Raw genomic sequence first — 23,874 nt, forward strand, 5'->3', positions numbered from 1 at the left:
CAGCTGTGACCAGAGAACAGGTGCTGACAGGAAGTGACCAGAGGCAGAGCACAGGTGCTGACAGGAAGTGACCAGAGACAGAGCACAGGTGCTGACAGGAAGTGACCAGAGACAGAGAACAGGTGCTGACAGGAAGTGACCAGAGACAGAGCACAGGTGCTGACAGGAAGTGACCAGAGGCAGAGCACAGGTGCTGACAGGAAGTGACCAGAGACAGAGAACAGGTGCTGACAGGAAGTGACCAGAGACAGAGAACAGGTGCTGACAGGAAGTGACCAGAGACAGAGCACAGGTGCTGACAGGAAGTGACCAGAGGCAGAGCACAGGTGCTGACAGGAAGTGACCAGAGACAGAGAACAGGTGCTGACAGGAAGTGACCAGAGACAGAGCACAGGTGCTGACAGGAAGTGACCAGAGGCAGAGCACAGGTGCTGACAGGAAGTGACCAGAGGCAGAGCACAGGTGCTGACAGGAAGTGACCAGAGGCAGAGCACAGGTGCTGACAGGAAGTGACCAGAGGCAGAGAACAGGTGCTGACAGGAAGTGACCAGAGACAGAAAGAGACAACCTTTAATAGTGAAATGATTTTATTGCAGGAGAACAGGAAACGTTCTGAGCTTCAGAAATGTTTAAACAACAAATTAAAGATGATAAAAACAAAGAACTTTATGAAGACAGTAACGATCTGCCTGACAGACTGAACTCAGGGTGACACACTCATGGACGCGCCCAGCTCTGTCTCATGAACGCGCCCAGCTCTGTCTCATGAACGCGCCCAGCTCTGTCTCATGGACGCGCACAGCTCTGTCTCATGGACGCGCCCAGCTCTGTCTCATGAACGCGCCCAGCTCTGTCTCATGAACGTGCCCAGCTCTGTCTCATGGACGCGCCCAGCTGAGTCGTCTCCATGGCAACATCAGTAAATAAGTGGGCTCCATTTGTTTATCTGAAGTGTGTGTTTGTGTTAAGGTGACATGCGCGAGAGGAAGGTGAGGCGGAAGTGAAAACAGGAGGGCGCGTCACGACAGTCACCTGTCACAGGTGTTCAAGCTGATTAACAGAGAGAAGAGGAAAGAGAGAAGGAGGAGGAGAAGAAGAAGAAGAAGAAGACAGAAAAGTAAGTTCATTGAAACTCAGGTGAAAGGTGTTTAATGTTTTTAAAGCTGTTCGCCGTCATTGGTCTGTTTGTGACGTCATTACAGATGCGGAACACAGTGTATCCTCCACGAGCTAATTGTTACCTGTTAGCTTGAAAACCAGCTGCGACATTACACCGGCCAGGTGTGTTGAAGTGTTTTTAATAACTCACTGAATGTTCATTAAAAAGATGCAGATGGTCCCGGAAGTGACGCTGGGTTAGTTTTTCTGTGCTCAGCAGGTTATCTCCACTTTTTAGAGCCACTGTGGAAATGTTCTGATGAGACTTAAGGAGGTTTCTGCGCATGACCAGGGTCCAGTCATCTATCAGATCTAGTCTAGTGGACTCTAGTGGACTCATTATCAGACCTACAGAAGGAGGATTGGGTTCTTGTGATGCTGACTGACCTCTAACAGAATTTAAGAAAGTTATTTAACTTCTGTTTAAAGTTTACATTCAAGGTTCTGTTGGACTGTCTGTAATAGGATATAATAGGGTTCTAGTAGTCTGTAAGAAGGGTTCTAGTAGTCTATAAGAAGGGTTCTAGTAGTCTATAAGAAGGGTTCTCTATAAGAAGGGTTCTAGTAGTCTATGAGAAGGGTTCTAGTAGTCTATGAGAAGGGTTCTAGCAGTCTGTAAGAAGGGTTCTAGTCGTCTATAAGAAGGGTTCTAGTAGTCTATAAGAAGGGTTCTCTATAAGAAGGGTTCTAGTAGTCTATGAGAAGGGTTCTAGTAGTCTATGAGAAGGGTTCTAGTAGTCTGTAAGAAGGGTTCTCTATAAGAAGGGTTCTAGTAGTCTATAAGAAGGGTTCTAGTAGTCTATGAGAAGGGTTCTAGTAGTCTGTAAGAAGGGTTCTCTATAAGAAGGGTTCTAGTCGTCTATAAGAAGGGTTCTCTATAAGAAGGGTTCTAGTAGTCTATGAGAAGGGTTCTAGTAGTCTATGAGAAGGGTTCTAGTAGTCTATAAGAAGGGTTCTCTGTAAGAAGGGTTCTAGTAGTCTATAAGAAGGGTTCTAGTAGTCTATGAGAAGGGTTCTAGTAGTCTGTAAGAAGGGTTCTCTATAAGAAGGGTTCTAGTAGTCTATGAGAAGGGTTCTAGTAGTCTATGAGAAGGGTTCTAGTAGTCTATGAGAAGGGTTCTCTATAAGAAGGGTTCTAGTAGTCTGTAAGAAGGGTTCTAGTAGTCTATGAGAAGGGTTCTAGTAGTCTATAAGAAGGGTTCTAGTAGTCTATAAGAAGGGTTCTCTATAAGAAGGGTTCTAGTAGTCTGTAAGAAGGGTTCTAGTAGTCTGTAAGAAGGGTTCTAGTAGTCTATAAGAAGGGTTCTCTATAAGAAGGGTTCTAGCAGTCTGTAAGAAGGGTTCTAGTAGTCTATAAGAAGGGTTCTAGTAGTCTATAAGAAGGGTTCTCTATAAGAAGGGTTCTAGTAGTCTGTAAGAAGGGTTCTAGTAGTCTATAAGAAGGGTTCTCTATAAGAAGGGTTCTAGCAGTCTGTAAGAAGGGTTCTAGTAGTCTGTAAGAAGGGTTCTAGTAGTCTATAAGAAGGGTTCTCTATAAGAAGGGTTCTAGCAGTCTGTAAGAAGGGTTCTAGTAGTCTGTAAGAAGGGTTCTAGTAGTCTATAAGGGTTCTCTATAAGAAGGGTTCTAGTAGTCTATAAGAAGGGTTCTAGTAGTCTATGAGAAGGGTTCTCTATAAAAAGGGTTCTAGTAGTCTGTAAGAAGGGTTCTAGTAGTCTGTAAGAAGGGTTCTAGTAGTCTATAAGAAGGGTTCTAGTAGTCTATGAGAAGGGTTCTAGTAGTCTGTAAGAAGGGTTCTAGTAGTCTGAGAAGGGTTCTAGTTGTCTGTAAGAAGGGTTCTATATTAGAAGGTTTCTAGTAGTCTATAAGAAGGGTTCTATATTAGAAGGTTTCTAGTAGTCTGTAAAAAGGGTTCTAGTAGTCTGTAAGAAGGGTTCTAGTAGTCTGTAAGAAGGGTTCTCTATAAGAAGGGTTCTAGTAGTCTGTAAGAAGGGTTCTCTATAAGAAGGGTTCTAGTAGTCTATAAGAAGGGTTCTAGTGGTCTGTAAGAAGGGTTCTAGTAGTCTATAAAAATGGTTCTAGTAGTCCATAAAAAGGGTTCTAGTAGTCTATGAGAAGGGTTCTAGTAGTCTGTAAGAAGGGTTCTAGTAGTTTGTTTTGAAGGTTCTGCTGGACTTTGAGGGGGTTGTAGTGGGCCATAATGGAGGTGTTTGGTTGAACAGAATCTTGTGGCTGTGTGGTGTTCAGGTCAGGTTCTGGGTTCTTTGTGATTGTTGTCCAGGTTCTAGAGGTCTTTGAGGAGGTCTCTGAGGGGGGGTTCTCCTGTTGGTTTTATCTTGGTTGCTGGTTTCTTTAAGGTCCATGTTCTGGTGTAGACATTCTGCTTAGGACAAACTGTCATTGGTGTTTCATTGGCTGTGATTGGTTAATTTGTCATTTAGCAGGTAATCAGCTGGGAGGCATCGTCATGGTGACAGCGATGATGTCACTCAGGGTGGTGGCTGCTGTGTGCGTCAGCTGCTGCCTTCATTTTTTTTGTTCTGAGATGAATTCAAGATAATTGACTGAGTCACAGCGGGAGAGCGTGCAGGTGTGTCCTTCAACTTCCTGTTTGAGAGCGAGCAGCTTCCTGTTTGAGAGCGAGCAGTTAACTGTCCTCAGCCTGCCAGCATGCCTCCTGCTGCACGCAGCACATTCCTCACTCATGACACAACGAGATGCGGCGGCCTGAGCGTCACGCTAACAAAGCTGTGATCAGCTGCAGGAACAGAGTGAAACACGGCCTGCAGCGACAGCTCACATTCGAGAACAACAGGAACAAGCGACTGTTTGTGAGAATATCTGTAAAAATGTAAAATGGGTAAAGGTCAGCGGAGGTCAGGAGGAGCTGAATGAACGAGCCTCAAACTCAGCAGACAAGTGAGTGTCAACGTACATGAATTCAACAATCAAGCAACATTTTGAAACTATTTCTAATGTTTGCTTTTTAGATTTTCATATGACCCTAAATGTTTACTCTGCAGCTTCTAAAGGTAAACGTCTCAGCTGTTACGCTGATGACATCACTTTATATTTAGATAAATAAGTGTAAATGTGTCTCTGAGTCCTGACTGTCTACAATGAGGGAGAAGCTCGAGTCCCGCTGGCTGTGTTGTTGTCAGAGCCGTGTTTACATGGACGGGACGGCCGGCTCCTCCCCTTGTGTATAAAAGCTGTTTTAGTCAAGAACTAGAGAGAAGAAGAAGAACATACTCACTGATTATTTGGATGTTAGTAAGAGTTTTTAGATCACGCTCATTCTGTGTCAGTTTACATGAAATGTGAAGCTACGAGCTAACTAAAGAGCGCTAACATTAGCATGCTAACACAACAATGTGAAGCTACGAGCTAACTACAGAGCGCTAACATTAGCATGCTAACACAACAATGTGAAGCTACGAGCTAACTAAAGAGCGCTAACATTAGCATGCTAAAACAACAATGTGAAGCTACGAGCTAACTAAAGAGCGCTAACATTAGCATGCTAAAACAACAATGCAGGACACGGGTGAATGCAGCTCGAGCAAAGGACAATGTTGTCCTCCCCCGACGCCTGACTCGTTTGTGTGAATACGAGTGGAGGGGGGTTGGAGGTGTGTCTCTGGAGGAGGGCGGAGGCTTCAGTATGGAGGAGGCGTGGCCAAACAGCAGCTTGTTTTGGTTTCATGCTGGAGCTTAAGGGTGACATCTACCAGATGAAAACGCTGCTCATTCTTCATTTAAAGTGCAGATTGAGCACTCAGAGCTTTGTGTCTTCTCTGATTAGCTGGAGAGTTCAAAGAGCACAAAGTGTAAAGATTCTGCAGGAATCTGTGAATGAGTGAAACATCTGTTTGTTTTCAGTGAATAACCCCATCCCGGGAAATCTGAAGTCTGAGACCAAGAAGGTCGCCAAGATCCTCCGAGACTTCACAGAAATCTCCAACAGGAACGGACCGGACAAACTCATCCCCGGTAAAGACCCAAACACACACACACACACACACGACACACGACACACACACTTTATCCATCACTCGGTCTGATGAGAAAGAGACGAGGACAACTGGACCGAGGGTAGAAGAAGAAACGGGCAACTAAACCCTCATTAGAAATAAAACTCTATCCGCTGTCCTGTTTCTTCATGAAGACTTAAAAACACCCGAAATAAAACAAAAAAAGGAAAATGGAGTCGACTTCACGAGGCCACATCAGAAGTTTTTGTTTGTTAAAGTGTTATGTGTGTGCCCTCGATCTCGTCAGATGTTCAAATTGCAACGCAGCCGCCTGCCATTAGTGGGTGCTGTAGCTCTGGTTAATACTCTCTACGCTCCATTACCTGCATGTAAACAAGCACAGTGAACAGGTAGCACCTCGTAGCACAGCGCTTTGTTTAGATCTGTAAAACGGAGATGAAGTCGTCTGCAGGCTGTCGGGTTAAACCGAGGTATCGACCAGAGCGATGAGTCATCACCTTCAGCTCAGACGGGACGGCGTTAACCTGCAGGGACGTCTGAAGTAAACAGAAACCTAAAACATGAAGCCGATGCTGAAGTGTAAAATCCTGCAGTTCCTGGAGTGTCCACTGGAGGCTGGCTGCAGAAGAACAGGAAGTCACATACACACCCATTCTAAAAAGCCTAGATGAACATGTTTACAGCGTGTGGAGCCCCCTACAGGTTCAGACAGGTAGTGTCAGTATATTTACAGTCTGCTCTGCTCGCTCTGCTTGTTTTTAAATATTTCTGTGTTTTCAAACAGCAGTTCATTAAACATCCATGATATGATGATCGTTGTTTTGATGTTTGTTTGTTGATGTTGTGTTGCAGCTCATGTGATCGCGAAGGCCGAGGGTCTGGCCATCATCACCGTCATCAAGGCCGGCTTCATGATCACAGCTCGAGGAGGCAGCGGCATCGTCATCGCCCGACTCGCCGACAGACGTAAATAAAACCTCCTGACCGTCTCTGAGGTCCATGCAGGAATCCCCTCTTCCTCATACATTAACTTCATGTCCGCTGGTTTAAATTATTAAGTTTGTTGGCGTGCGTCGTGACACCACAAACCGCCTTGGGTCTCCCTGTCGCAGCGTGTGATGCGGCGGCGTGGAGTCATCTGACGTTTTTCCGGTTGTTACTTGTTTGTCCGGCGGTGGCGACTGGCTCAGAGACAAACTCCAACATGTGCCTGAAATGCCATAAACAGCCTGTCGGAATCTGGGGCTTTCCTGCTGCGCCACATTAAAGGAGCTGTCCGTCTAAAAACACATCTCACAAAGACTAATTCATTTGGGGATCCTCAAAAAGATCTGATATGACCAAGAAGAGAGGGAGAGAGGAAGTGCAGGACCACAACAGACCTGTTCACTCATAAGGCGGCCCTATGGGGCGAACAACAAACCACACATTGACCCAATAAAAGACACTAATCACCTTAACAAAAGTCAAAACAAAGAGATTTATTACAATTACTTCAACTTAATGATTACAAAGATTAACTTAGAAAGTCATTTAACAAAAGACAACAGACACTCCCTGACTGAGAGCCACAGCAGTCCCAACTCCAAAATGCCTCCTGCAGGTCAGGTGTGCCTCGTTGTTCAATTAGTGGCTTCACCTGGGCTGGAGACAACAGGAAGTGAGAAGGGACAAACAGTACAGGGACACATACAGCCGTAACACTGTACATATTGTTGTTCCTCCTGACGAGGACTTCTCTCCTTTCAGCATCAGAGATGAAACCTGGAGACGTTCAAGTCCACATGGAAACAATGAAATAATGCAAACTTCTCATTGTATGTTAACACCTTCAACGTCAAACCTTTTCAGTGTTCTTCTGAACACCTCGTGTAGTATTCAGAAGAACAGAAGCTTTAAAGAAAGAGAGAGAGAGCAGCTGGACTTCACCTTCACAGGTGGACAAACGCTGATGATACCCGAGTCCTTCTGACGTCTCTTAAAGATGTAAACGTTTCTAAAAGAGAGCGGAGCTGCAGGAGTCTGAAATAAATGAGTAAATGTTTTGTGCAGACTTTCAAACTGATATGTCTATCCTGAGAGTTTTACTACAATCATATCAAAGTTTCACCTACTTTATTAACCCATGAGGGGATTGAGAGACATGCTCATGGTCGCACTCCATTTGCAGAGGCCCTAGTCCTCCAGGCGGGCTCTAGTCCTCCAGGTGGGCTCTAGTCCTCCAGGCGGGCTCCAGTCCTCCAGGCGGGCTCTAGTCCTCCAGGCGGGCTCTAGTCCTCCAGGCGGGCTCTAGTCCTCCAGGCGGGCTCTAGTCCTCCAGGTGGGCTCTAGTCCTCCAGGTGGGCTCTAGTCCTCCAAGCGGGCTCTAGTCCTCCAGGTGGGCTCCAGTCCTCCAGGTGGGCTCTAGTCCTCCAAGCGGGCTCTAGTCCTCCAAGCGGGCTCTAGTCCTCCAGGTGGCTTCTAGTCCTCCAGGTGGGCAGCCCAGGTTCAAGTCCGACCTGTGGCTCCTTTCCCGCATGTCTTCCCCACTCTCTGTCCATTGTCCTATCACATAAAGCCTAAAAGCTAAAAAAAAAAAAAAAATCTTTAAAAACAGTTTCAAAGTTTACATTTCTGGTATCCTGACCACGCTCGCCATGTTTGTGTTCAGGCTGGTCGGCACCGTCCGCCATCGGCATCGCTGGTCTGGGTGGAGGCTTCGAGATCGGAGTGGAGGTGAGAGGTCAAACACAACCTTTGAGCATTTAATTTCCCCTGATATCATTCATCCTGAGTGGAGGTGATGTCTCCCGCAGGTGTCCGACCTGGTGATCATCCTGAACCAGCGCAGAGCCATCGAGGCGTTCACTAAAGGCGGGAACCTGACTCTGGGTGGGAACTGCACTGTTGCTGTTGGACCGGTGGGCAGGTGAGCACCTGCACCGTCACTCTGATTCTTAATAGTTATTTTTAATAACAGCTTAGATGTAATGTTTAATTCTCACTGAAGATTTATGAGACGTTAATGACAGAAGTTGTGTTTGTGGCAGTTTATAACATCTGCTGTTGTTTACTTGACCGGCGTTGATTTATGTCTGAGGTTCAATTTAGTACAATGGAATCAGTGTTACCTGCAGGCCGTCTGACAGGTTCTGATGTGTGTGTGTGTGTGGGCGTATGTGGGCGTGACCAGGTGTTTAATACATAAGACGCAGACAAAAAATGTGCTTTGATGTTGGACTGAATGTATTTTGTATTTTTATTTTAGAGTTTGTAAATCACCAGACATTTTCGTCTTAGAGTCATAAACATTCAGAAACAAAGATATTAATGTCTCCTATCGACCAGAATTTAAAACTTTGATGTGATTATAGTCAAAAAAATTATTATAAAACCTGGGCTGATTCTGATATCGATATTGGGGACAAAGAAAATTCATATAAACATGCATTACGTTGATCCCTCAGTAGTCACTTGATATGCTAATATTGGCAGATAGTATCGGCTGGCCAATTAATCAGACGGGCTCTGCAGGGAAAACTGTACAATTGAGCAATTTAGACATTTCTTTCTCTTGCGGCAGCTTTTGTATAAAAACATGACTGAAGATAGCTTCTGTAAATTTTTCGATACTAAAGATCATTAAAGTTATGGAGATGGAATTGTTTTAAAACTTGTGTTATTAAAAAGTATCATATCAATACCTTACTCCTATCGTACGAAACAAAGACTGAGCTTTAGCTTAAAATCTGAAAATAACAGAGGACCCAGCATCGAGCCTTGAGGAACACCACAGAGCAACAGCAGTCTGTAGATTGGTGAAAAAAAGCTAAATTAAAGCTAAAACAGAGAAATGCGTGAGTAAAGAACCAATCAGCACAATTTAACTAAATCTTACTGTCTTGAAAAGTCTCTAAAACATCAAAATCTGGTAATCCAGAGTACACACAGACATTATGGTTTATTAAAGCATATTTCTGTCTTTCAGGAATGTGGAGGCCGACGTACTTGTCCGCAGCACAGCAGCCGTCTTCACCTACTGCAGATCCAGAGGTTTGTTTGCAGGGATTTCTCTGGAGGGATCTTACCTGATTGAGCGCAAAGACACCAACAAGAAGTACGTATGACATGCACAACAAAACCGACCTGCATCCCGCGTCTTTGTGTTTACACTGATGTTGATGTGTCTATGTGGCTACAGGTTTTACGGCAGAGAAATCCGTGCTTCGGCCATTTTGAATGGCGACGTGGAGCCACCCCCCGAATGCTTCAACCTCTACCACATCCTGGAGCAGTACACCGAGGCGTACTGCGCAGACTGGACGGCAAAGAACATGCGTCATAGGGTAAAAGACAACATGTACTAATGTAGACCAGTCTGGAACCCTGATTGGTCTGTTCACAATGCTTTGTCTTTAAAGGTCGATGTCTTTTCTTTCTCTGCAGTCTCTTCCTCCTGCAAGACCTCCAGCTCCATCCCAGCAACCTGGCGCTAACTACCAGCAACCTGCAGCTAACTATCAGCAACCTGGCGCTAACTACCAGCAACCTGCAGCTAACTACCAGCAACCTGCAGCTAACTACCAGCAACCTGCAGCTAACTACCAGCAACCTGCAGCGAACTACCAGCAACCTGCAGCGAACTACCAGCAACCTGCAGCGAACCCTGGTAAAACCTCGCTCAGATATAAGTTTGTTGATGTATGACTAAATATGTGTTTAATAGTGGGTGTGGGTGTGGGTGTGTGCACAGGTGGAGAAAATAAAAGCAAACTCTACCCGAGCATCTCCGTCTACAAATCAGAGACCTCAGGTAAGTTTTACCTTCATCAGTCTTCACAACTGGTGTCCTTTGTAGTGTTATATCCCCCCCCCCCACACACCTTTTAGTTTTTTCTTTCCCTTTAGTTTCCTTCTTTACCCCCCCTTGCCACTTTTCCTGTTCTCTGTCTTCACTTGGTCCTTCTACATCACCTTCTTCACCTCCTTATTTCCTTCTCTACCTCCTTATTCCCTTCTCTACCTCCTTATTCCCTTCTCTACCTCCTAATTTCCTTATTTGCTTCCTTGCCCACTTCTTTACGCTCTGTCCTTCACCTCCTTTCCTTCTCTCCTTTGATGGCACATTGAGCCGCTCTTTATTGAAGGTTTTTGATGCAGCAGCTCCCTCTAGTGGACACATTAGGTAACTGCTGAAACAGCAGAAAATAAAAACACTGATTCAAAATCTCACAGTGAATAAATCTTGTAATATTCCAGATGTTCAGTCCCAGCAGCACAAAGTGATGAATTATTAATAAACTGAGTTTTTCAGATTTTTAACTCTTTTCTGTTTTTCTGTTTCAGGTCAGTTCGCCTCCAGGAACGCTCCAAACGTCGGTAAGAGAAACGATCACTCTGCATGTTTGACATCGTGTAACACATCGTCTACAAACTCATCAAAACAGCCAGTTATTGTTTTTCATTCTTAATTTAATTACAGATTAATTAACAAGCTTTAGAGGAAACCTTTGGACTCAACCAGGCTAGTTGTTTCTGATGCTAAGCTAAATTAGAAAACATTTATTAACAATGAGGCCCGTGTCCACCTGGCTGTGCGGTCTGGAGTGTCAGCATGAAGCGTTTGAGCACTGAGAAGAAAAGTGCTGCATGTCCGTCCTGTCTCCATGACAACAGTCTGTTGACCACGCCCCCTGTATAAGCAACACGGTGGACACGGCGCCTGAGTCAGCAGAAAATGAATCATGTCGTCATTTAAAAAGACAAAAACATCTCTGCGTCACTCTGTTTATTTTGGATTCTTTAAAACTTCTTATCTGTTCTCCTATTGGTCCAGGTCCATCAGGAGGCGGGGCCAGCGGGCAGCTGGTTGTCACGGCGACCCACCCATTCACAGGAGAACAGCCCGGCGACCTCAGCTTTGTCCCCGGTGACCACATCACCATCGTCACCAAGACCGAGTCCCAGTACGACTGGTGGGAGGGGCAACTGGCCGACGGGCGGGTCGGGATCTTCCCCGCTAACTTTGTCTCTTTCTGATCGCTGCCCCCAGGTGGTCTGAAGGAGGTACTGCAGGTAAAGCTGAGAGAGGTCAAGAGAAACAATGGTGTAGGATTTAATCAAATATAAATAATCATTAATCTAAAAACAATAATGATCGTCTTAAATCTGACGTTTTATAAACACGACAAGGTGAGACGTCTGTGTGTTCTGACCAATCAGTGAGCAGCAAAATGACTCTGAAGGTGCAGGTCTGTCGCTCTGAAGTGTCTACGCTTAGATTTAGTTTCCTGTTTGTTTATTGGACAGCTGGTTGTCATGGTGATGGGAGGTGAAAGCACTTTGAAGATGATGACGGTGATTTATTGAATATTAAAGTTACAGCTTCATGTCGAACAGTATTTCAAGTTATGTTACACACGTGTGTTGTCATGGCAACGCATTCAAATCATGTTTCACATGTTTACAGTGACCGCTGTATGTGGTCAGGAGGTGTTTGGGATCTTCTCTGTTCTTTACATTTTAGAGGTCTGAAATAAAAGTCCTTTTAAAACGCTGTTTGTTTTTTATTCATTCAAATAAAAAGAAGAAAACTTAAAGGAGCAGTATGTAACTCTGCCCCCTAGTGTTTAAAATGTGTACTGCAGTCTGAATTCTAAACATCATAGAGAGCTGTCTCCCCCCCCCCTCCTCTCTAGAGTGGATGCTCACTCAGGTCACCATGTGGTGGACTCTGAAGCTTCAGTGTTTATCCAGCTCTGCATGGGTCTGTAAACCTTTCTGTGTTCTAACCTCTCTCCATTTTTCAAAAGCATCTCCAATATTGATCCTAGTTTGAGCACGTTTCTGCTCGTGGAGCTTATTAGAAACATGCAGAGGCTTTTTAGGTCGGATACAATCACTTCTATCTGAACCACTTCTCTTGACCGCTTCCATCACTGCAACACCTGTTGACCTGATAACTGCTCTCATATCTGACAAACCGAGGGGCGTCCAAAACGTCTTGAATACACAGATATGTAACACTCCTGACAGACTTTAAAGGATATTTTTTGTGTGTAAAAATAAACACAGGTGATGATGTTGGCCGTTCACTTATAGGACTCTAACCTCCGTACATGAGACGCCTAACCACTAGTCCATCTGTGCCCTGAATGAATGGGAATGTAAAAAGCTGGATTTCTGTCGCCAAATAAAAGTCGGATTGATGATCCAGAACGTGTGTGTGTGTGTGTGTGTGTGTGTGTGTGTGTGTGTGTGTGTGTGTGTGTGTGTGTGTGTGTGTGTGTGTGTGTGTGTGTGTGTGTGTGTGTGTGTGTGTGTGTGTGTGTGTGTGTGTGTGTGTGTGTGTGTGTGTGTGTGTGTGTGTGTGTGTGTGTGTGTGTGTGTGTGTGTGTGTGTGTGTGTGTGTGTGTGTGTGTGTGTGTGTGTGTGTGTGTGTGTGTCACCTGCTTGTCTGCTGTTTACCTGTCACCTTCCTTTCTGCCTGTTAAGTCTGTAAATCCTGTAATCTCTCCTGCTGATTAAAACACACACACACACACACTGTCTGTGTGTGTGTGTGTGTGTGTGTGTGACCTCTTCTCCATTACATGCTGCTCTCTCTTTCTCTTTTTCTTCATTATTTGACATTTAAACCTGCAGGATGTTTTTTTTTTCCGTTTCTCTCTGATTGATTCGTTAACTGGTCGTGTGTCTGTTTCTCATTGGACGGTAGTTTGAGCGTCTGCAGGGAGACGAGACACACGGCGAGCAGACACTGAAACATTTGTGTTGACTCTTCATCATTTATAAATCAGGGACTTTATTAACTCTTTGTCTGCTGCTGCTGCTGCTGCTGCTGCGTGCTGATTGGCTTAGACTCAAACACCTGCAGCTCTGCAGTCAGGTCACACACCTGAGCCTGTGTTAGAAACTTAGAGACTCTAACTGTACAGCTGCTCCTTTGGAGGCTGATTCTTCACCTACACACCAGAATATTCAAAATATTCTTATTCTTATTCCTTCAAAATAAAAGCCCTTTTATGCTTTCAGCTGAATTCTTTGGTTTTTGTGACTCCATCGTTTTGAATCTTCTCCACCTTCCAGACTTTCTACTCACATGTTATCAGGGGCGTGTCCAGACTGTTTGGACTGGGGGGGCCCACCTGGGGCGGGGACTTCTGCGGGGGTGGCCCAAAGTAAAAAGCAGACAAATGAACAGTAATGACTTGAGATCTGCTTTCTAACAGGAGACGATGAGACACAGTTCTCCTCTTAAAGAACTAAAAACATGTCAACTATCGGGTCCCTCAGACGAGCAGGTAGCCAATCAGAGTGTAGCTCCTCTGGCCCCGCCCCTCAGCGTGATGAACAAAGCTCCACGTTGAGTGAAATAATGACATAAATAATCTCCTGACTCGTTTTCATGTCGATTTAACCGTAAACATTTTGTTTGTGCTGCAGGATTCTGAACGTCATCAACGGACAAATTAAAGATGAGAGGAGGGAGGTGTGTGTGTGTGTGTGTGTGTGTGTGTGTGTGTGTGTGTGTGTGTGTGTGTGTGTGTGTGTGTGTGTGTGTGTGTGTGTGTGTGTGTGTGTGTGTGTGTGTGTGTGTGTGTGTGTGTGTGTGTGTGTGTGTGTGTGTGTGTGTGTGTGTGTGTGTGTGTGTGTGTGTGTGTGTGTGTGCGCGCGTCTCTGCGTGTGTGCGCGTGTGTCTCTGCGTGTGTGTGTGTGTTCCTGTGTGTGTGTGTGCGTGTGTGTCTCTGCGTGTGTGTGTTCCTGTGTGTGTGCGTGTGTGTGTCTCTGCGTGTGTGTGTCACAGAGAGAGAGAGAGGGTGAGTGAGCGAGCTCCAGTCAGTCTGATTGTTTCTGAGGTTCAGTCCGTTTTGAGGCCGAGCAGCGACTCTCTCACTTTATTCATTTTTATAATATTTCATTTAACTAAAATATAAAACATTGTTTTTATTTTTTTTGACTCCTGATTCTGAGTCTCGTTTGATTTTGGATCTTTTTTCTCGTGTTCAGCAGCGTGAAGTTCGTCTCAGGTGAGTCCACCTTCTTCTCTTTTTTTAACGTCTTTCAAAACGATTTGTTGAAATACGATGAATGTTTCTAAATGAGGAAACATGAGGCGTGCTTCAACTCTTCATTTATCTTTATTTGAATTCATCATTCTTCAGTTTGAAATATTTAAACACATGAAATAAAACTGCATGTAATCGCCTCCTGCCTACACATATTGAAAAAAAAACAAATGTTAAATCACAAAAAAGAAATAAAACCTCATTCAGTCTGATGTAATTTAAATAAACACTTATAATTAATATAATTAATATAATTATAGTTATTATATTTAAAGTGTCTCCGCAGATGGATTTCAAAATAAAACAGTTTAATTAAAGTTAGGTGTAAATGAATGAATAAATCTGATTTATGTGAAAATATTTCTAATTTTGTTTATTTGTCATGGACCTACAGAAACATTTGACCCTGCAGCGCTCTGTGTTTATAAATGATCATTTGCAGCTTGTGTCCTCGCCACGCTTCCAGAGAGAACAGGTGATGTTTGAAATACAAAGACAGAAAGGAGGCAGGACACGTGTGAACTTTGAATGGTTTTAGTGAGAGAATATATTCAAGGAGGAAAACTAAAGAAATGTTGGAATGGATTCAGAATCCTGATAAAGTTTGACCCTCTCAAGCCTCCGTAGGCCGAGGTCATTTTCAGTGTTTAAGCCGTTCTAGATACTCCGAGCGGCTCTCTCAGATCCTCCTGCAGCACTTTGATTTCAATCTTTTTTTTGTGTTAGAAGGAACCGTTATGAACACGATGGTGAAGACTCTATGTCTGTGTGTCAGAGATCATTCAAGTGAAGAAGCTTTAAATCACCATGGTGAAACTTTGGATGATCAAGATTTAAAAGTCTTCAGAGCGGAGGGTTGAATTTCTGTTCTCTGTGAGGAGACTCACAGGTGTCACTGTAAATCTGAAACACACACCTGCTCAGCTCCTCCACCGCACGTTCCCTTACTGCCCTTAAAGTTTTAAACTGCTTCAGATTTTTTATAAAATGTTTATATTTCTAACTTATTCTGTTAGAGCGCTCAGCAGGAGCGCTGCTGTTTCATTTTATTCTGATGCTATTTTATTATTAACGCCTTTATTATATGTTTTAGTAAAATACACCTCATTAAGATCCTACCTTCACCTCATTAAAATCCTACCTTCACCTGGTTAAGATCCTACCTTCAGCTGGTTAAGATCCTACCTTCACCTCATTAAAATCCTACCTTCACCTGGTTAAGATCCTACCTTCAGCTCGTTAAGATCCTACCTTCACCTCGTTAAGATCCTACCTTCAGCTCATTAAGATCCTACCTTCACCTGGTTAAGATCCTACCTTCACCTCGTTAAGATCCTACCTTCACCTCGTTAAGATCCTACCTTCACCTCGTTAAGATCCTACCTTCAGCTCATTAAGATCCTACCTTCAGCTGGTTAAGATCCTACCTTCACCTCGTTAAGATCCTACCTTCACCTCATTAAGATCCTACCTTCAGCTGGTTAAGATCCTACTTTCACCTCGTTAAGATCCTACCTTCACCTCCTTAAGATCCTACCTTCACCTCGTTAAAATCCTACCTTCACCTCGTTAAGATCCTACCTTCAGCTCGTTAAGATCCTACCTTCACCTCGTTAAGATCCTACCTTCAGCTGGTTAAGATCCTACCTTCAGCTGGTTAAGATCCTACCTTCACCTCGTTAAAATCCTACCTTCACCTCGTTAAGATCCTACCTTCAGCTCGTTAAGATCCTACCTTCACCTCGTTAAGATCCTACCTTCAGCTGGTTAAGATCCTACCTTCAGCTGGTTAAGATCCTACTTTCACCTCCTTAAGATCCTAGCTTCACCTCGTTAAGATCCTACCTTCAGCTGGTTAAGATCCTACCTTCAGCTGGTTAAGATCCTACTTTCACCTCCTTAAGATCCTACCTTCAGCTCGTTAAGATCCTACCTTCAGCTGGTTAAGATCCTACCTTCAGCTGGTTAAGATCCTACCTTCAGCTCGTTAAGATCCTACCTTCAGCTCGTTAAGATCCTACCTTCAGCTGGTTAAGATCCTACCTTCAGCTCTTTAAGATCCTACCTTCACCTCGTTAAGATCCTACCTTCAGCTGGTTAAGATCCTACCTTCAGCTCGTTAAGATCCTACCTTCAGCTCGTTAAGATCCTACCTTCAGCTGGTTAAGATCCTACCTTCAGCTGGTTAAGGTCCTACCTTCAGCTCGTTAAGATCCTACCTTCAGCTGGTTAAGATCCTACCTTCACCTCATTAAGATCCTACCTTCAGCTGGTTAAGGTCCTACCTTCAGCTCGTTAAGATCCTACCTTCAGCTGGTTAAGATCCTACCTTCAGCTGGTTAAGATCCTACCTTCACCTCCTTAAGATCCTACCTTCAGCTGGTTAAGATCCTACCTTCACCTCGTTAAGATCCTACCTTCAGCTGGTTAAGATCCTACCTTCAGCTGGTTAAGATCCTACCTTCAGCTGGTTAAGATCCTACCTTCAGCTGGTTAAGATCCTACCTTCACCTCCTTAAGATCCTACCTTCAGCTGGTTAAGATCCTACCTTCAGCTGGTTAAGATCCTACCTTCAGCTGGTTAAGATCCTAGCTTCACCTCGTTAAGATCCTGCTTTCAGCTTGTTAAGATCCTACCTTCAGCTGGTTAAGGTCCTACTTTCACCTCCTTAAGATCCTACCTTCAGCTCGTTAAGATCCTACCTTCAGCTGGTTAAGATCCTACCTTCACCTCGTTAAGATCCTACCTTCAGCTCGTTAAGATCCTACCTTCAGCTGGTTAAGATCCTACCTTCAGCTGGTTAAGATCCTACCTTCAGCTGGTTAAGATCCTACCTTCAGCTGGTTAAGATCCTACCTTCAGCTGGTTAAGATCCTACCTTCAGCTGGTTAAGATCCTACCTTCAGCTGGTTAAGATCCTACCTTCAGCTGGTTAAGATCCTACCTTCAGCTGGTTAAGATCCTAGCTTCACCTCGTTAAGATCCTACCTTCAGCTGGTTAAGATCCTACCTTCAGCTGGTTAAGATCCTACCTTCAGCTGGTTAAGATCCTACCTTCACCTCGTTAAGATCCTACCTTCAGCTGGTTAAGATCCTACCTTCACCTGGTTAAGATCCTACCTTCAGCTGGTTAAGATCCTACCTTCAGCTGGTTAAGATCCTACCTTCAGCTGGTTAAGATCCTACCTTCAGCTGGTTAAGATCCTACCTTCACCTCGTTAAGATCCTACCTTCAGCTGGTTAAGATCCTACCTTCAGCTGGTTAAGATCCTACCTTCAGCTGGTTAAGATCCTACCTTCAGCTGGTTAAGATCCTACCTTCAGCTGGTTAAGATCCTACCTTCAGCTGGTTAAGATCCTACCTTCAGCTGGTTAAGATCCTACCTTCAGCTGGTTAAGCTCCTACCTTCACCTCCTTAAAATCCTAGCTTCACCTGGTTATACCCTTAACCACACGTAGAGATGAAACCTGTGTGTGTGTGTGTGTCAGATGAAGGTGGAGGGGGTTCAGGAGGACACAGGCTCGATCTCTGGCGCCGACCCTGGCTCGGCTGAGCGCTGCATGTCCCGCCTCCTCAGCGCCGTTGAGAGCGAGCTGCAGGCCGGCCGGGAGAAGGGCGATCCGACGGAGCGGGAGCTGAGAGTGACGCTGGAGGACGCCGAGCTGTGGAGGAAGTTTGAGCACATCACCAACGAGATGATCGTCACCAAGAATGGACGGTAACCGTGACAACCGACTTTACAGGGCCATGGCTGTCCAAAACAAGTGTTTCCCTTGTTTGTTTGTCCTACCTGTGAGTCTGCCTGTGAGTCCTACCTGTGAGTCCTACCTGTGAGTCCCACCTGTGACTCCTACCTGTGAGTCTGCCTGTGAGTCTCCCTGTGAGTCCTACCTGTGAGTCTCCCTGTGAGTCCTACTTGAGTCCTACCTTTGAGTCTCACCTGTGAGTCCTACCTGAGTCCTACCTGTGAGTCTGCCTGTGAGTCTTACCTGTAAGTCCTAATGTGAGTCTGCCTGTGAGTCCTACCTGAGTCCTACCTTTGAGTTCTACCTGTGAGTCCTACCTGTGAGTCCTACCTGTGAGTCTCCCTGTGAGTCCTACTTGAGTCCTACCTTTGAGTCTCACCTGTGAGTCCTACCTGAGTCCTACCTGTGAGTCTGCCTGTGAGTCCTACCTGAGTCCTACCTTTGAGTTCTACCTGTGAGTCCTACCTGTGAGTCCCACCTGTGACTCCTACCTGTGAGTCTCCCTGTGAGTCCTACCTGTGAGTCCTACCTGTGAGTCTCCCTGTGAGTCCTACCTGTGAGTCCTACCTGTGAGTCTGCCTGTGAGTCCTACCTGAGTCCCACCTGTGAGTCCTACCTGTGAATCCTACCTGTGAGTCTCCCTGAGAGTCCGACCTGTGAGTCCTACCTGTGAGTCCTACCTCTGAGTCTGTCTGTGAGTCCTACCTGTGAGTCCTACCTGTAAGTCTGCCTGTGAGTCTGCCTGTGAGTCCTACCTGTGAGTCCTACCTGAGAGTCTCCCTGAGAGTCCTACCTGTGAGTCCTACCTGTGAGTCTCCCTGAGTGTCCTTCCTGTAAGTCTCCCTGAGTGTCCTTCCTGTAAGTCCTACCTGTAAGTCTCCCTGTGAGTCCTACCTGTGAGTCTCCCTGTGAGTCTCCCTGTGAGTCCTACCTGTGTGTCCTTCCTATGTGTCCTAAGTATGTGTCTAGCTGTGAGTCCTTTCAACTTGTCGTACCTATGCGTCCGACCGCTGCTTCCTACCTGTAAGTCCTACCTGTGAGTCCTACCTGTGAGTCCTACCTTTAAATCCTTCATGTGAGTCCTACCTTTAAATCCTTCATGTGAGTCCTACCTGAAAAAAGAAAAGTAAATATATAAGATTGAGTTTGTGACTCGTCAGTTTTCATGGTTTTGAAACAAGTCTTTAAATCTGAAGAATATTAAAATGTGAATTATCATAGAAATGTTTAATTAATTCTCTTTATTTTACATTTGAGTCATTTTTTACTTTGTTATCTGAATATTTTTGACTCCAGAGTCACTCGTCTGTTTGGAGCCGACTGTGGATCACTGCTCCTGTTAACCAGGTTATTCATTAGTGTGTGTGTGTGTGTGTGTCTCTGTGTGTGTCTCTGTGTGTGTGTTCGCTGTGTTGACCTGCAGAGAGAAACACTCCATTCACACCTGCAGAACGCCTCTTCAGCTGATGATGGAGAGTGTGTGTGTGTGTGTGTGTGTGTGTGTGTGTGTGTGTGTGTGTGTGTGTGTGTGTGTGTGTGTGTGTGTGCTCGCTGATTGAAAACTTCAGTTATTTTTGTAATTTCTCTTTAACTGACAGTGGTTCATGTTCTTTTCTGGTTCTTTTATACTCGCCCAGCAGGTGGTACTTTAATGAAAAGCTTTAAAATGTGAAGAAACTGAAAAATATGAGGAATTATTAAACATTAAAGAATGTTAGAGCTCCATCAACGAGAGAGAAACCCTTCAAACATCTCTGCTGTTTCCTGTTAATAAGCAACATTCACAATAAAAAGTAGAAAATTAAATGTTCCCCGACATTAAAGGAGCAGTATGTAGCTCTGACCCCTAGTGTTTAAAATGGCTACTGCAGTATAAAGTGTCATATTTTACTTTGAAGAGAAAAGACGACTTTGTAAATACAGTAAATATTCTTCACTTTCATGTGTCATAAAATATTAGAATAGTACCCCTATTGATATGAAACGGTGTGTGTGTGTGTGTGTGTGTGTGTGTGTGTGTGTGTGTGTGTGTGTGTGTGTGTGTGTGTGTGTGTGTGTGTGTGTGTGTGTGTGTGTGTGTGTGTGTGTGTGTGTGTGTGTGTGTGTGTGTCTCTGTGTGTGTGTGTGTCTCTGTGTGTGTGTGTGTGTGTGTGTGTGTGTGAGTGTCTCTGTGTGTGTGTGTGTGTGTGTGTGTGTGTGTGTGTGTGTGTGTGTGTGTGTGTCTGTGTGTGTGTGTGTGTGTGTGTCTCTGTGTGTGTGTGTGTGTGTGTGTGTGTGTGTGTGTGTGTGTGTGTGTGTGTGTGTGTGTGTGTGTGTGTGTGTGTCTCTGTGTGTGTGTGTGTGTGTGTGTGTGTGTGTGTGTGAGTGTCTCTGTTTGTGTGTGTCTCTGTGTGTGTGTGTGTGTGTGTGTGTGTGTGTGTGTGTGTGAGTGTCTCTGTGTGTGTGTGTGTGTGTGTGTGTGTGTGTGTGTGTGTGTGTGTGTGTGTGTGTGTGTGTGTGTCTCTGTGTGTGTGTGTGTGTGTGTGTGTGTGTGTGTGTGTGTCTCTGTGTGTGTGTGTGTCTCTGTGTGTGTGTGTGTCTCTGTGTGTGTGTGTGTGTGTGTGTGTGTGTGTGTGTGTGAGTGTCTCTGTGTGTGTGTGTGTGTGTGTGTGTGTGTGTGTGTGTGTGAGTGTCTCTGTGTGTGTGTGTGTGTGTGTGTGTGTGTGTTACAGTCGGATGTTCCCGGTCCTGAAGGTCAGCGTCTCCGGTCTTGATCCCAGCTCCATGTACTCCTTCCTCTTGGACTTCGTGCCGGCCGACAGCTGTCGTTGGAAGTTTGTGAACGGGGAGTGGGTGGCGGCCGGTCGAGCAGAGGGACGAGGCGAGGGGCGGGGCCACGGCGGCATCTACATCCACCCGGACTCGCCAAACTTCGGAGCTCACTGGATGAAGGCGGCCGTGACCTTCAACAAGGTCAAACTCACCAACAAGGTGAACGGAGGAGGACAGGTGAGATTACTTTTTCAAAAGTGTCATGGCGTCATATTGGCGTCCCAGTCTGTGATGTCACATTGTGTTTCAGTGTTACAGGAGCATCAGTAATTATTGATGATGTCATCGTGTTTCTTTATTCTTCTTCCTGCTCTTCCTCCTCCTCTCTCTCTCTTCCTCGTCCTCTTCCTCGTCCTCTTCCTCCTCCTCTCTCTCTCTCTTCCTCCTCCTCCTCCTCCTCCTCTTCCTCCTCCTCTTCGTCCTCCTCTTCCTCCTCCTCTTCCTCCTCCTCTTCTCTCTCTCTTCCTCCTCCTCCTCTTCCTCCTCTTCCTCCTCTTCTTCCTCCTCTCTCTCTCTTCCTCCTCTTCTTCCTCCTCCTCTCTCTCTCTCTTCCTCCTCATCTTCCTCCTCCTCTCTCTCTTCCTCCTCTTCTTCCTCCTCCTCTCTCTCTCTCTCTTCCTCCTCTTCTTCCTCCTCTCGCTCTCTTCCTCCTCTTCTTCCTCCTCTCTCTCTTCCTCCTCTTCTTGCTCCTCCTCCTCTCTCTCTTCCTCCTCATCTTCCTCCTCCTCTCTCTCTTCCTCCTCTTCTTGCTCCTCCTCCTCTCTCTCTTCCTCCTCATCTTCCTCCTCCTCTCTCCCTCTTCCTCCTCCTCTTCCTCCTCCTCTCTCTCTCTTCCTCCTCTTCCTCCTCCTCTCTCTCTCTTCCTCCTCTTCTTCCTCCTCTCTCTCTCTCTCTTCCTCCTCTTCTTCCTCCTCATCTTCCTCCTCCTCTCTCTCTCTTCCTCCTCTTCTTCCTCCTCCTCCTCTCTCTCTCTTCCTCCTCTTCTTCCTCCTCCTCTCTCTCTTCCTCTTCTTCCTCCTCCTCTCTCTCTCTCTCTCTCTTCCTCCTCTTCTTCCTCCTCCTCCTCTCTCTCTTCCTCCTCTTCTTCCTCCTCCTCTCTCTCTCTCTCTCTCTTCCTCCTCTTCTTCCTCCTCCTCCTCTCTCTCTTCCTCCTCTTCTTCCTCCTCCTCTCTCTCTCTCTCTCTCTTCCTCCTCTTCTTCCTCCTCCTCTCTCTCTCTCTCTCTCTTCCTCCTCTTCTTCCTCCTCCTCCTCTCTCTCTTCCTCCTCTTCTTCCTCCTCATCTTCCTCCTCCTCTCTCTCTCTTCCTCCTCTTCTTCCTCCTCCTCCTCTCTCTCTCTTCCTCCTCTTCTTCCTCCTCCTCCTCTCTCTCTTCCTCCTCTTCTTCCTCCTCCTCTCTCTCTCTCTCTCTCTTCCTCCTCTTCTTCCTCCTCCTCCTCTCTCTCTTCCTCCTCTTCTTCCTCCTCCTCTCTCTCTCTCTCTCTCTTCCTCCTCTTCTTCCTCCTCCTCTCTCTCTCTCTCTCTCTTCCTCCTCTTCTTCCTCCTCCTCCTCTCTCTCTTCCTCCTCTTCTTCCTCCTCCTCTCTCTCTCTCTCTCTCTTCCTCCTCTTCTTCCTCCTCCTCTCTCTCTCTCTTCCTCCTCTTCTTCCTCCTCTCTCTCTTCCTCCTCTTCTTGCTCCTCCTCCTCTCTCTCTTCCTCCTCATCTTCCTCCTCCTCTCTCTCTTCCTCCTCTTCTTCCTCCTCCTCTCTCTCTCTCTTCCTCCTCTTCTTCCTCCTCTCTCTCTCTTCCTCCTCTTCTTCCTCCTCTCTCTCTCTCTCTTCCTCCTCTTCTTCCTCCTCATCTTCCTCCTCCTCTCTCTCTTCCTCCTCTTCTTCCTCCTCCTCTCTCTCTCTCTCTTCCTCCTCTTCTTCCTCCTCTCTCTCTCTCTCTTCCTCCTCTTCTTCCTCCTCATCTTCCTCCTCCTCTCTCTCTTCCTCCTCATCTTCCTCCTCCTCTCTCTCTTCCTCCTCTTCTTCCTCCTCCTCTCTCTCTCTCTCTTCCTCCTCTTCTTCCTCCTCTCTCTCTCTTCCTCCTCTTCTTCCTCCTCTCTCTCTCTTCCTCCTCTTCCTCCTCCTCTCTCTCTCTTCCTCCTCTTCTTCCTCCTCTCTCTCTCTCTCTTCCTCCTCTTCTTCCTCCTCTCTCTCTCTCTCTTCCTCCTCTTCTTCCTCCTCCTCTCTCTCTCTTCCTCCTCTTCTTCCTCCTCCTCCTCTCTCTCTCTTCCTCCTCTTCTCCTCTCTCTCTTCCTCCTCTTCTTCCTCCTCCTCTCTCTCTCTCTCTCTCTTCCTCCTCTTCTTCCTCCTCCTCTCTCTCTTCCTCCTCTTCTTCCTCCTCCTCTCTCTCTCTCTCTCTCTTCCTCCTCTTCTTCCTCCTCCTCCTCTCTCTCTTCCTCCTCTTCTTCCTCCTCCTCTCTCTCTCTCTCTCTCTTCCTCCTCTTCTTCCTCCTCCTCCTCTCTCTCTCTCTCTCTCTCTTCCTCCTCTTCTTCCTCCTCCTCCTCTCTCTCTTCCTCCTCTTCTTCCTCCTCTTCCTCTCTCTCTTCCTCCTCATCTTCCTCCTCCTCTCTCTCTCTGTCTTCCTCCTCTTCTTCCTCCTCCTCCTCTCTCTCTTCCTCCTCTTCTTCCTCCTCTTCCTCTCTCTCTTCCTCCTCATCTTCCTCCTCCTCTCTCTCTCTCTCTTCCTCCTCTTCTTCCTCCTCCTCCTCTCTCTCTTCCTCCTCCTCTTCCTCCTCTTTGTTGACTTTGTATTTCTTCATCTTTTTCTCTTTCCTTTAATTTGTTTTCTGTTTCACCTTCTGACTCTTTCCACTCCTCTTCTTCATCTTCATCACTTGTTCAGAGTAACTTCTTCTTCTTCAGTCCATTATCCTCTTCTCCATATCAAGAACAACTCCTTCTTTTCATCTCCCCCCCCCCCCCCTCTCTCTCTCCTATTGTATTGGAGTGGGCGAGAGACTACCGCCTGTAATTAGCCACTTCAGTCCCTCTCCTCACTCACTTCACCTGCTCGCCCCCTCGTAACCACGGGAACAGGATAAACAGCTCTTAATTGGCCGGCGGCAGTTTAATGCACTTCCTGTCGAG

General features: G+C 45.9%; 2 protein-coding genes across 3 annotated transcripts in view; both read left to right on the plus strand.

Annotated features, from left to right (window-relative positions):
* Positions 1 to 815: 815 nt before the first annotated feature.
* Positions 816 to 11,684, plus strand: sh3yl1 (SH3 and SYLF domain containing 1). 2 transcript variants are annotated; one of them, XM_020659892.3, is made up of 11 exons: positions 816 to 1,117; positions 5,039 to 5,149; positions 6,004 to 6,117; positions 7,802 to 7,866; positions 7,947 to 8,059; positions 9,119 to 9,247; positions 9,332 to 9,476; positions 9,577 to 9,799; positions 9,884 to 9,943; positions 10,477 to 10,509; positions 10,967 to 11,684. In XM_020659892.3, coding segments are annotated over exons 1-11 (1,197 nt in total). In that variant the 5' UTR covers positions 816 to 1,116; the 3' UTR covers positions 11,170 to 11,684. The 2 variants fall into 2 exon arrangements, with proteins under 2 accessions (XP_020515548.2, XP_020515549.2); XM_020659893.3 differs by lacking the exon at positions 816 to 1,117 and adding an exon at positions 1,263 to 1,281.
* A 1,614-nt stretch (positions 11,685 to 13,298) lies between these two features.
* tbx19 (T-box transcription factor 19) overlaps positions 13,299 to 23,874 on the plus strand; it is a 15,740-nt gene continuing 5,164 nt past the window's right edge. The window contains exons 1-3 of the mRNA XM_065952088.1: positions 13,299 to 14,159; positions 17,690 to 17,919; positions 20,659 to 20,935. Coding sequence (XP_065808160.1) covers positions 17,690 to 17,919; positions 20,659 to 20,935 — 507 coding nt within the window. The 5' untranslated portion in view covers positions 13,299 to 14,159. The remainder of the gene's footprint in view (positions 14,160 to 17,689; positions 17,920 to 20,658; positions 20,936 to 23,874) is intronic.

This window comes from Labrus bergylta, chromosome 24 (genome assembly GCF_963930695.1).
Source record: "Labrus bergylta chromosome 24, fLabBer1.1, whole genome shotgun sequence".
Lineage (NCBI taxonomy): Eukaryota > Metazoa > Chordata > Actinopteri > Labriformes > Labridae > Labrus > Labrus bergylta.

What these genes read in the sequence shown, in the direction of transcription:
- sh3yl1 (XM_020659892.3), top strand. An exon ending in CGCAAAGACACCAACAAGAA is followed by an intron (nt 9,248 to 9,331) that starts GTACGTATGACA and finishes ATGTGGCTACAG; the next exon opens with GTTTTACGGCAGAGAAATCC. An exon ending in CAGGAACGCTCCAAACGTCG is followed by an intron (nt 10,510 to 10,966) that starts GTAAGAGAAACG and finishes CTATTGGTCCAG; the next exon opens with GTCCATCAGGAGGCGGGGCC.